The sequence below is a fragment of the Anomaloglossus baeobatrachus genome, chromosome 6, assembly GCF_048569485.1.
Source record: "Anomaloglossus baeobatrachus isolate aAnoBae1 chromosome 6, aAnoBae1.hap1, whole genome shotgun sequence".
NCBI classification, from domain to species: Eukaryota; Metazoa; Chordata; class Amphibia; order Anura; family Aromobatidae; genus Anomaloglossus; species Anomaloglossus baeobatrachus.
In genome coordinates, this window is record NC_134358.1 from 290004130 (window position 1) to 290017997 (window position 13868).

General features: G+C 44.1%; 1 protein-coding gene across 1 annotated transcript in view; it reads left to right on the forward strand.

Moving 5' to 3' along the window:
* The window catches only part of FBXL7 (F-box and leucine rich repeat protein 7), a 362238-nt gene extending 351273 nt beyond the window's left edge, over nt 1-10965 (forward strand). The window contains exon 4 of the mRNA XM_075314874.1: nt 4118-10965. Coding sequence (XP_075170989.1) covers nt 4118-4854 — 737 coding nt within the window. The 3' untranslated portion in view covers nt 4855-10965. The remainder of the gene's footprint in view (nt 1-4117) is intronic.
* Nucleotides 10966-13868: the final 2903 nt, after the last annotated feature.

Sequence of the window (13868 nt, forward strand, 5' to 3'; positions counted from 1 at the left end):
CCTCAACAAGATCAATGAGGTCTCCTACAAGCTACAGCTCCCGGCCACGATGAGGATACCCAACTCATTCCACGTCTCCCTGCTCAAGCCGGTTGTCCTGGGTCCCTTCTCCGCTGCTGCCAGTTCGGCTCCTCCTCCTATAGCCGATGACGACATCTATGCGGTAAGGGATATCGTGGCCATGAAGACCGTACGGGGTCGACAGTTCTTCCTGGTGGACTGGGCAGGGTATGGTCCTGAGGATAGGTCCTGGGAGCCCCGGGAGAATGTGGGTACTCCGCTGATCCGTGCCTTCCTGTCCCGGTTGCGGGGAGGATGGCGTGGGGGGGGGGTACTGTCACGCTCCCCGGGTCCCCTGTGCTGCCCTCCGGCTCACCTGTCACGCTCCCCGGGTCCCCCGTCTCGCTTCCCGGTTCCTTGGTCCGGTCACCGCCGCTCCCCGCTCTCCAGCACCCCTTGCCAGCGCGTCCCCAGCGTCCTGGTCCCCGCACCCGGCGTCCGTCGGCTTCACAGCCCCATCCTGGCCCTGCTGCTTCCTCCTCGCAGCTTCCTGCTCTGGCTTCTGGCACTCGGGCCGCGCGCATGCGCATTAGGGCGCGCGCGCGGTCATTGACCCTTTCTTAAAGGGCCAGCGTCCATTAACAGGAAATGATGCAAAACAGGTACAGGGTATAAAGGGGGTTTATGTCCAAGGTGGCGGGGCCTGATCTTCGTGTTTCTTAAGCTAGGAGTCAGGTCTCCTGGTGTATATGTGTATATACTCACCTATCTCTCTTGTAGAGCCGTGCCTGCCTCGCCATCCGGTCCAGACCGAACCCCGAACGCAGTCCATCTGCCATCCTGACAGTCCGTACCATCTAGGATCCCTGCGGTGACCTGTCATCTCGCTCCAAAGGTTCCGGACCCCGCCTGACATCTTCTCGGCTTCCGAACCTGAGCTGCGTCACCCGGACTACCACCAGTGACTCCGTAGTCCCAGGGACTTCTCCGTTATACTCCTGTGCACGGACTGTTCTGCTGCCTATAGTGCTCCAGCTACCGGACCCCTTACCACCATCTAGGAGTTCGGCCCAGTGGATCCACCTCCTGGGTCTGCCCGTCCACCTGGCCCTGACACCCTACACCATCATACCTCCTCCTCCATGCTTCACGGTGGGAACCAGCCATGTAGAGTCCATCCGTTCACCTTTTCTACAAAGACACAGTGGTTAGATCCAAAGATCTCAAATTTGGACTCATCAGACCAAAGCACAGATTTCCACTGGTCTAATGTCCATTCCTTGTGTTCTTTAGCCCAAACAAGTCTCTTCTGCTTGTTGCCTGTCTTTAGCAGTGGTTTCCTAGCCACTATTTTACCATGAAGGCCTGCTGCACAAAGTCTCCTCTTAATAGTTGTTCTAGAGATGAGAAGGTGTGTCCAAACTTTTGGTCTGTACTGTATATGAGACTGTAGATCTGAAGCCTCTGTCACTCCAGCTCTATTCTCATGCCACCTCCTCCTGCTTGACTGACAGAGTCTATACTGTGTGACTTCAGTAAAAGGAACTATGAGTCATGCAAGAGGAGGTGACGCGGGGTTGAGAATAGAGCTGGAGTGATGGAGGCTTCAGATCTACAGGCTTATTTGCATATAAATTAACATGATAATTTCTCAGTAGCGAAGGAACGGGCTGGCCATATAAAGGTATTACTGCACTTGTCTTTGAAAGAGCTACATGCACATACAAATAGTTTTGGGGAGTGAAATATTTCTCACAGATTACCTTTAACCCCTAATGACCCATGACGTACTGGGTACGTCATGGATCGTGTGCGGTTAATCCCCGTCAGCTGACATATGTGCCTGATAGTCGCAAGTCGAATTGCTTCCACCCGCGACTAATAACCCCTTACATCTTGCTGCCAAAATCTGGCAGCGAGATGTATATGCGCGCCGCCATTATGCTGACTTATCCCACCCCCATCGGAAGTTACGTGACATGATCACGTGACTTCCGGTGGTTGCCATGGTAGCACAGGATCATGTGATGATGCCTGTAGCTAACATGAGTCACTTCCTCTCAATGCCGGAATACAGCCGCCATTGAAAGTAAAGCAGCATATCTGCAGATCTTAGCTCTGTAGCTGTGATCTGGAGATATGGCAGAGCGATCAGATTGCTGCTCACTATAGCTCCCTAGGGGGACTAGTAAAATAATTAAAAAAAAGTTAAAAAAAGTTTTAAAAAATAAAAAACCTAAAAGATCAAATCACCCCCCTTTCACTCCATTGAAAATTAAAGGGTTAAAAAAATATACACATATTTGGTATCGCCGTGTTCAGAAATGTCCGATCTATCCAAATATAAAATCATCTAATCTGATTGGTAAATGGCATAGCAGCAAAAAAATTTCAAATGTCAAAATTACATTTTTTAGTCACCGCAAATTTTGCGCAAAATGCAATAACAGGTGATCAAAATGAAGCATCTGTAGAGACGCAAAAAATAAGCTGTCACTGAGCCATAGATCCAGAAAAATGAGAATGCTATGGGTTTCAGAAAATGGCACAAAATGTGCGCCACTTTTTTTGGACAAGCTTGCGAATTTTTTTTAACCCCTTAGATACAAGTAAACGTATTCATCTTTGGTGTCTACAAACTCGCACCAATCATAGGCATCACACCAACACATTAGTTTTACCATATAGTGAACACGGTGAATATAATATCCCAAAAACTATTTTGCGATCACACTTTTTTTGCAATTTTTCCGCACTTGGAATTTGTTTGCCATTTTCCAGTACACTATATGGTAAAACTTATGGTTTAATTTAAAATTACAACTTGTCCCGCAAAAAACATGCCCTCATATGGCAATATTTACGGAAAAATAAAAAAGGTACGGATCTCAGAAGAAAGAGAGGAAAAAAAACAATGCAAAAACGCAAAATGCCCGGGGGCTGAAGGGGATTTGACTCTTCATAGCACAGGGAAAGTATTGTAATGTAGAAAAGTGGGTGAGTCCTGGATATGTCAGTGAGATGAGAAGAGTCTATTATTTTGACAAGCGTTTCTAAATGTAAAAAAAGTATAGGAGAGAATGCATAATTGCTGGACACTTACAGGTCAGTGTAATATCAATGTTGAAAGGATACAAAAGGTTAGTTTCTACAGTTCTGAAATATAAAAAGAAAACAACAAGTTAATGTAATTGTAAACTTTACATAAATTGGTAGTACAAATGAATATAACAAACTATGTAATAAACGTTATTAAAAATCTGCGTCTTTTGCCACTGTCACCACTTCCGTTTCCTCCACCTCCGGAACTCATCAAGTACTCTACAAAAAACAGTACAACTTCTTGCTCAAGATTAGATAGACGCGAGCACAATAAGGTGCCAGGTTACACAGCCTCTACACCCTATGGCATGGGTTCACAACCTGGGGGCCACGTGTGGCCTGCGATGCCATTTTGGGAGGCCCCAGCCACCTCTGACTTCTCTATGTTCAGTTACTCTCATAAACTGTAATGATAGCTGCCCTCATTGTATGGTCCTCTTGACTTTTTTTTTCTGAAGCGCTAAGTAGGGGAGCAGAGGATCCAATTTCTCTACAATATTTGAAGTACCGTAAATGTAATGCTAGTATTTTAGATTATGGAATATGAAGTACTATTACTATATCTCTTAGATCAGAATACCCCTTCCAATTTTATACAGCCCTTGGGAATGGTACAATTACAAAATTTGGAAATCAAACTAAAAAAAGGTTGTGCTCTTATGGAGAGGAGAGTGGAGAAAAGCAGATTTAGAAACCAGGCACAGAAAGAACATGCTGAGCTTTTTAACAAATCTTTTACCTCACCCAAGTGCTGGATTCACAGCAACGCTGCTCAGTACTGCTGTACATTGTCCTCCATGTTCCTGCTGCTTCTATGTGTGTACTGTAAAGGGAATGACGATCAGGCAGCCATCTTTTTTGCCTAGAACTTTGGTTCCTGATACAAACTAGATATTAACTAACGTTTTTGGACTCACTTTATAAAAGATTTATGAATTTATTATTTTTTGCTCTATGTATTTATTGTTGTGTCTTAGATAATGCACTAATAATAATTATGTTTTTTCTATTGCAGGTTGCTCTAAAGTAACTTGTATCAGCTTGACGCGAGAAGCTTCCATAAAACTGTCTCCAATGCATGGGAAACAAATATCCATCCGTTATTTGGACATGACGGACTGTTTTGTGCTGGAAGACGAGGGACTCCATACAATCGCAGCTCACTGCACTCAGCTCACTCACCTCTACTTGCGTCGCTGCATCCGTATCACTGATGAAGGTCTTCGTTATATTATGATATATTGTACGTCCATCAAAGAATTAAGTGTGAGCGACTGTCGCTTTGTGAGTGACTTTGGCATGAGAGAAATTGCCAAACTGGAGTCTCGTCTGCGGTACCTAAGCATAGCCCACTGTGGGAGGATAACAGATGTAGGCATCCGCTACATTGCCATGTACTGCAGCAAGCTCCGTTACCTCAACGCTCGAGGTTGTGAAGGCATCACAGATCATGGAGTGGAGTACCTAGCGAAAAATTGCACAAAACTGAAATCTTTGGATATTGGCAAATGCCCTCTGGTTTCAGACATTGGTTTGGAGTTTTTAGCGCTGAACTGCTTTAACCTAAAGCGCCTGAGCCTGAAGTCTTGTGAGAGCATCACAGGTCAAGGGCTACAGATAGTTGCTGCCAACTGCTTTGACTTGCAGATGCTCAATGTTCAGGACTGTGAAGTGTCAGTAGATGCTCTTCGCTTTGTGAAACGCCACTGTAAAAGATGCATCATTGAGCACACAAATCCTGCGTTCTTCTGAGTCATCGAACACATAACACTTGTTACTTCCAGTATTAAAACCGCATAACTAAAGAAGAACTGGCACAGTCATCACATTTTCTGTTTTTTATCTCCTAAAAAAAGGATAACTGATCATTTTTGTTATAATGTTCATGTGTAATTCAGATATTGACATGAGGTGATGAATTATGAGATGAATGCATAGTATAAGTACGTCTGCTTTATACCAATACAAGTCATTGCCGCTGTTTGACATGGGAAACTTTTATTGGTTATCATGTATTACTGAACACAACCAGGGAGAAAACTGTGTGTGACTCAATCTCTCAGTCTGAAATGCCAGTGTAAGGAGACCTATAGACCATGTAATGCTTCTTTATGGTACGATTCCACTTGCATATGACTCATGCGAGTCTCGCATCGGTATCACCTGGAACAGGAGTGGGTCGGCTGCATGTATTTCCATGCAGCTGAGACACTCGTGTCCAGAGAATGTCAGGCTGTGCCACGTGATACCAATGCGAGACTCGCACAAGTCATACACAAGTGGAACTGTACCCTTACGAGTATTTTTCAGAGGAGCATTGCATGGCCTTCAAGTCTCCTTACACTACCATGTCAGGCATATCATATCCACAAGGAAAGATGTTACCCCTAAGACCCCAAGCAGAGGCCCCTCATACAGCCAAATCAGATATTTTGCTTTGTGCTGAAGAGGGGTAACACCCCAAAATATGTCTGCCAATAGTGATTTTGGTTTGGCTTTTATCCTAAGTCATTTGGCAAGGCTTGTTAAAGGATCAATATTGACTTTTAGGATTATTAATTCCCATAGGTTGCCCTAGGGTTTAAGTCCTCTCCTACTCTGAAAAAGCAATTTTTATACTCAGTCTCTCAATAATGTTATATATTTAGGACCCTGTACAATGATTCTTCATAACTCCATGGGTAGAGCCATAAAGTACACATTGTGGTCCGATTTCACATGTTTGACATTCATTGTCTGTGTATGGTCTCCTGATCGGAACTTAACAGCTTAATAGAAATATATGAAGCTGTTGACATTGGGGACCAGCAGCTGATCTGGACATCGCGGTCTATAAATCAATAGTGAGTGTCAGATGTTTGAAACACGCGTTAGAGTGTTTGTTCACAGTTTTTATCCTAGAACTCAGAACTTTTATTCATTTTTAATATGTGCAATATAATTCCTCCGTACATTTTGACATGCTGTACATCTAACATGCCCATAGAATTTCATAAATCAGACTATGCTAATATAGTGTTCTGTTGGCATATGTTTGGCCAGTGGACGAAGGTACATCATTGCCTGAACTCTAAAAAGCACAGTCTGCTGAGCCATAAAGTCAAATACTGCACTGTTTGCATTAAGAATCTGTCACCAGGTTTATGCTCCCGCATCTGAGGTCTGAGGGCAGCATAAAGTAAGAACAGAGACTCTAATTCCAATGATATGTCACTGACTTTACTGAGTACTGCAGTTTTGAATAAAAACTGTTTTATATGCTGCATATCTATCAATTATTGGAATGCTGAGCTCTGTTTAACCCCGCTCACATCACTGATTGGCAGATTTCTGAGTACATTTTGCATATTCAGAAAGCTGCCAATCAGTGGTGGAGGTGTGCTTAAACTAGATAGCAATAGGCAAAGTAGTCCTCTAATGATAAGCTTCATTGATTTTATGAAAACTACGCTAAGCAGATCAGTGAGTGATACATCGCTGGAATCAGGATCTACTATGTGTTGAATTATCAAAAACCTGGTGACAGATTCTCTTTAAATGGCTTTTATAGGCAAGCGGTCCCAAGTCAGTGAATTCCCGTAATGTAGTATGAATGTTTTCTAATCTGCATCTGACAAAGTCAAAAGCAGATATGCAGTATTGTAAAAGGAAACATCACGCACCTTAGTCATGCCTTACTGCTAAACGATAGTAAATGGAAATATTCTCTACTGCCCTAACTTAAAGAGGTTGTCCACTACTTTTACATTGACGGTCTATCCATCGTTTAAGTCATCAATATCTGATTGACCGGGATCCGACATCCCGAACCTCTACTGATCAGCCGCTCATGGTGCGAGCAGCGGAAGCAGGCGGCTGGAAATACTCAATTCTGGAGCTATCGGATCAACTGATAGTTGTCACAGCCGAGTACTGCACATCCGCTTCCCATTCAAATCAATAGGTGGCGTATGTGCAGTACCTGGCCATGGCCACTATCAGAACTGAGCATTTCCGGCTGCCTGCTACCATTGCCAGCACCGAAGACAGCTGATCGGTGGGGGTACCGGGTGTCAGACCCTGGCAGATCAGACATTGAAGACCTATTCTAAGCGGCACTTTGCACACTACGACATCGCAAGACAATGCTTGCGATGCCGAGCGCGATAGTCCCCGCCACCATCGCAGCAGTGATATCTTGTGATTGCTGCTGTAGCGAACATTATCGCTGCGGCAGCTTCACATGCACTTACCTGCCCTGCGACGTCGCTTTGGCCGGCGAACCGCCTCCTTCCTAAGGGGGCGGGTCGTGCGGCGTCACAGCAACATCACACGGCAGCCGTCCAATAGAAGCGGAGGGGCGGAGATGAGCGGGACGTAAACATCCCGCCCACCTCCGTCCTTCCGCATAGCCGGCGTGAGCCGTGGTGACGCAGGTAGGAGATGTTCCTCGCTCTTGCGGCTTCACACACAGCGATGTGTGCTGCCGCTGGAACGAGGAACAACATCGTACCGTCGCAGCAGCTAAATTATAGAAATGTCGGACCCTACACCAATGATACGATTACGACGCTTTTGCACTCGTTAATTGTATCATAAAGGATTTACACACTACAATGTCGACAGCGACGCCGGATGTGCGTCACTTTCGATTTGACCCCACCGACATCGCACCTGCGATATCGTAGTGTGCAAAGTACCCCTAAGGATAGGCCATCAATGTAGAAGTAGTGGACAACCTCTTTAATCCTGCTCACATAGCTGCAGTTTGTTACAATGTATCACCGTAAGACTCACTGTATTAGTGGGCTGCAGTCTACACTGTTGTGGCAACTAGATAAGGCCTCTGAATGGCATTTACCGATAGCAGGAAAAAAGCTTATAAATAATGATGAATTCAAGTTTATCAGTAACTTCAAGAGCCTTTTCTCTTACAGTGATTACATCATACTCACATCCAGCTAGAGAAGCCCATCAATTTAGGATGTCTCTGGTTGATAAAGAGAGAGGCAAAATCTGTGCATTTCATAGCAGTAATACCATTCCTGATTCCCAGTATGGCCGGCATATTTTAAAATGTGTTTTTATTATTTCCCTTTTTATGTTACACATTCCAGTCCATAAAATGAAGTTTTAGAATGAATAAAGATTAATGGATGATGTCACAGCTTCTAGACTTGCTATGCAATATTCTGAAATCAAATGTGGGGTTTTTGGAGTACTGAAGGACATGTATTTAGGGGCAGTATTCAGGAATATTCTTCCCTTTTATTATACACATAATGTGACTACATTTCCTATAGCCACTTATCCTTTGCACACTCCTTAGGTTTAGGGGATACATAAGATTCACAAGAGACATTTACTTTTTTTTCCTGTTCTTTATTTTCGATTTCTGACAAGTTGTAATTTATTGGACACATTTTTCCCGGGTGTTGTAATGAGTTCCTTCCCAGATTCCCATCCTCTGCTCAAGGACGTACAGTGTGTAGCAGAATTGCAGCTCTGCAGTAATTAGGGGATAATCAATCACTCTGCCATGTCTGTCATTTCACGTTTCTATGTCCTCTTCATTTCCCCTAAAATAAGCTTACATTTTTCACTTGTTATGATTAAAAATGGAGAAATGTTCAACAAGATCAATGGAAGAAATCTGCCCCTTAATACCTAAACTGCTGACATTTTCTGTATGTTATTCAACATTTTGTCTCCCAAACCACTAACATTGGTTCTGGGAACTTAAAAACTAGTGGGAACATACCTTTCTCATAATTTAGAGCATTATGTCAGCAAAGAAAATAAAATGTATTTATTTTTTATTGTTAGTTTGACGGCCAAGTCCAGCCTATATTTGTAGCATTAAAATCCCCCACCACAAAAACACTATAAATTCCTGGGCTAGATCATGAGGTGGGCAATGCCTTAAGTGATGTATTAAATCTTACATATGTGTTGCCACTCATACACTATGTTGCCACTTGTTTTTAAAGAAGACCTTTCACTGACGTAGTTCCTACTGTGACCTTTCACTGACGTAGCTCATCCTGAGACTTTTTACTGACGTAGCTCCTCCTGTGACCTTTCACTGATGTAGCTCCTCCTGTGACCTTTCACTCATGTAGCTCCTCCTGAGACATTTTACTGACGTAGTTGCTCCTGTGACCTTTCACTGACGTAGCTCCTCCTGTGACCTTTCACTGACATAGCTCCTCCTGTGACCTTTCAGTGACGTAGCTCCTCCTGTGACCTTTCACTGACATAGCTCCTCCTGTGACCTTTCACTAACGTAGTTCCTCCTGTGACCTTTCACTGACTTAGCTCCTACTGTGATCTTTTACTGGCGTAGCTGGGAGTGGCCGTGCTTTGATTGGCTAGCATAGGAGCAGTTGGTTGAAGAGAACATTTACACCCTTATTACCAGGGTGCATAACTTTTGAACGGAGAGTCACAAAAAAAAAGAAAAACTTTCAGAATCAGAGGAGCAGCACTAATTGGAGGAGGCACTCAGACTATATTTTAAAAAAAATCCAGGAAACGACCCTCTTTAAGTCCACTGCCCAACATTGTTAGTGGTTTTACTAAACCATAAACCAGCAGAAAACATGTGACGGATTTTCTTTATTGTATGGTATCAATATTCTTTTATGTATGCCATAGCAGTAAACTCTACTTGTCTACTTGTCTTCTCTTATAGAGAGCACCACTAGCCTTCTCCCTAGACAGAGTATATAGACCACATGTAATATACTCATAAAGTTCACATTTGGGGACAAAGTTAATCATATGCACTCTGGTAGGTCATTGCCATGAACATACAACCAGCCTAAAGCCAATGAGGCCCGTCGTTTCTATGTATGATCCACTGTTGTGCCAAATTCTAAGTGCCTTAAGTAGATTCAATGAATCTTTAAATCATCCTTTTAGTATGTGAGGATGTTTCGTAAATGTACAGTCTTATTATATAGTCAACATAGAGACAGTGTTAATCTACTTATTTCTATCCAAATGAAGAGTAAGTGATATGCCAAATAACTCGCTATTGTCTTCATCGTCAGTCAAGGGGAAATTCATTCCATCACTTTTGTATCTAGAGTGATCGCTTTAATCAATATTTCCATATTAGATATTTGGCGGATATCCAGAGAATATATCATAAATGTCATATTGAAGAGGGTATGCCTTTAATTTTGTGACTTCCCAAAGCAATTTACCCCAGAATTCTGGTGAAATTGCTTTAATGAATAGGGGCCTATATATCTCATCTAATTTGGAGTTGAATGTGGCTCTTGATATTTCTATTTTGGTTTACATTTCAGTTAACACTGTCTATTTAGGCATGTACATCCCTCTTGCTTAAAGGGGTTGTCCACTACTAGAAAAACCCCTTCTGAGTCCACGTTTCCAACTGATAAAATAATAAAGCCAATACTCACCTTCCGTACCTGTTCCATTCCAGTTGTTCCATGGCTCATGTGGGGTTTTAACGTCAAGCGAGACCCACATCCAATCAGTTCTGGCTTCATTCTCTGACCAAACGAGTTAATAAACAGGAAGTAAGTGGCAGTGGCTGCACTTACTTCCTGTTGATTGTTCGTTTGGTCCGAAGGCAGTGAAAAGGAAGTCGGCACTGATTGGACATTGATCTCGCATGAAGTCACAGCCCTAAGTGAGCCCCGGAACCGGAACCGTGAGCCGCTGCACCGCAGGAACGGCGCACATATGGGAGGTGAGTACTGTTTAATATTTTAGCTGGGGAAACATGTGGAATCAGAAGGTGTGGTCCTGGTCGTGGACAGGCCCTTTAATTCACTGTAGAAAAATAAATATAGGTCTCATTCAGTGCTTTTTGTGTAAAAAAATATTTGCTGGTACGCATCTCTGAGGGGGGGGGGTTGCTGTTAGGTGCCAGCAGCCGAGATTGAGGAGAGGGGGGGGCCTGTCAGCCGGTGGCAGAGATTGAGGGGCGTGGAGGGGGTGCTATTGTGCTGCAAGGCGGCCGGGAGATCCTGTGCACGGTTTACCTGTTGAGGCACTGTGGGCAGTGGAAAATGGCAGTCCCCATACAGCTTTGCCCTCCTGGCTGCATAGCTCCATCAGGTCTTGAGCGGTTCAGTGCAGGCAGGACATCGCGCGCACAAGACAGCTGAGTCCCGGCGCTAAGCGATGACGTCACCACGCGAGGACTCTGTGTCCTGCATGTGCGCTGTCATCAGCAGCAGTGCAGGGAGATGATGTCACTTTCACACTGCCAGGGAACCTGTCACCTCCAATATGCGATCTGACATATTAGCAGACGCATATATGCCCTAATAGCTGCTCCCTACCCATCCTTGTGCTGTAAAATTAGGTAATATGAAAGTAATAAAAAACGTTTTATTACTTTCATATTTCCTATGTAGATTACAGAGCTGCTGACCCCATGAGCGGTGCCTTGCCCTATGGGCATCTGCATACTTTCCGTGGTATCATGCCCCTGTGGGCGTGATACCATGTAGTCACAGAAGCGACGTCCCCGTCGCTCATTCTATCCTGCGCACGTTTATACTTACCATTGCGGCAGGTTTCTTTTCCGGGTGTTCACTCGCTGGCTTCAGACGTGCGCTGCGCATGCGCAGTGCGCGCCTGAAACTGACAAGTAGAACCCAGAAGAGAAGTCTCTCAATTCTCCATACCCCTGATCTCACGCTATTCCCACTGCACAGCCTGCTGCCCTCTGCACCCCTCTCTCACATACCCTCTGCACTCCTCCATCTTCTCCAGCTTCTTTCCCGCTGGGCAAAACTCCATGGCTCCGCCCACCCGAGTCACATGTACGTGACATCATTGCAGGTCCTGCAGCTCCAATAGCTGCTCTGCTTGTGCCTCCACTCAACACATGGCTAATTTGCATAGTTTACAAATTAGCCATGTGGACAGAGCCAGAGGTGCTTCCCCTCAGCGCACTTCGGATTTTCCGGTACTCCATACCAGCACGTACCGCCGCAAAAAAAGCACTGGTCTCATTAATCAAACCTGAGAGAAACCTTTTCACATTGTGTGCAATAACTAATCATAAACTGGATTTTATTTCTTAAACTGCTCTGTAAAAAATGGAAACTATTCCGATAGGTTCTATACAAGTAACACGATTTTCAGATGGGCCTATATGTAACAGTCTTATGATATTTCTAGGACACCTCCCTAAATCAATGATTGATTGTATGGTGCCTTATTGTGTTCATATGTAAAAGTAAAAAAATCTGACATTCACAAATGACGTGTGTAAGCGATCCTCTTCTTAGCATGACTTCCGCAATAAAATAGTTTTATTTGCTCTGGATAACTGACACAATGGTAAATCACGATGATAATTATATAAAGATGTACATAGAGGAAACCTGGTTATTTCACAATGCATATAGGAAATCCAAATGTAAAAAGTATTTAATTTTTCATCCTTTAGTTATGTTAATGAACCAATATCCTGTCTTGACTATTCATCATGTTTAGCCGTTGTTTTAATGACATGTGATGTTCTTATGAAACTGCACAAATACATTTTAAATGCTTCATTTCAGATTTTGTGGTTTGTTTCCATTTCTCGGCTGTCGGAATTGCATGTGTTGTTAGGAACACAATATGGAAGTCAGATCCTGAAAGAAATAGAAGCTAGGCTGTGAACAAAGATGTGACATACTTAAATGGAAACCACATTCTTATTTTTAATTAAAAAAAAATAGCACAAGGGAAGATAAGAAACTTTGTAAAATATCTTAGAAGAGAACTCTGCTTCTTTTCTTGACTTCCTAACGTAATAGTGTTTTTTGTCTCTTGCTTTCATTATTTACTCTCAAAAACTGCTTAAAAATCTCTACAAATATGTCTTCAGTGAGGCATCAAATTACACCATCTGCCTATAAGTCTATGGCAGATGAAAAGGCTTGATAAAAGGCCACTTGTGACTTTTAGGATTGCTACTTCCAATACGTGGCACTAGAGTTTGTCTCCTTTCCTGGAGAGACAATTTGTATAAGTCTATGAAGAGGAGAGGGTCAAAAAGCTGGAGGGGAAAAAAGGTAGTACATACAAAGAGAAGTGGTCATCATTGCCTTTAGAGGGGAAGGAGAAAGTGATAAGAATGCAGGATGCAAGTAATCTAAAGGCTTGATTGGCTTGAAATACAAGTTCATCTCAATGAGTTAAGGTGGTGTCACACACAGCGACGGCGACAACGACGTTCCGTCGCTGTCGCTGTGTGTAACATCCAGCAATGACCTGGCCCCTGCTTTGAGGTCGCCGGTCGTTGCTGAATGTCCTGCTTCATTTTTTGCTCGTCGCTCTCCCACTGTGAAGCACACATCGCTGTGTGATAGCGAGAGAGTGATGAACTGAAGCGAACACGGGAGCAGGGAGACGGCTTCTGGCAGTCTGTGGTAAGCTGTAACCAAGATAAACATCGGGTAACCAAGGGAAGCCCTTTCCTTGGTTACCCGATATTTACCTTAGTTACTAGCGTCCGCCGCTCTCGCGCTGCCAGTGCCGGCTCCCTGCTTCCTGCACACGTAGCTGGAGTACACGTCGGGTAATTAACCCGATGTGTACTCTGGCTAGGCGTGCAGGGAGCCAGCGTGAAGCGGTGCGCTCTCACGCTGAGAGTGCCGGCTCCCTGTTCCCTGCTCTCCTAGCCAGAGTACACATCGGGTTAATTACCCGATGTGTACTCCAGCTACGTGTGCAGGGAGCCAGCGCTAAGCGGTGTGCTCTCACGCTGCCAGTGCCGGCTCCCTGCACAAGTAGCTGGAGTACAC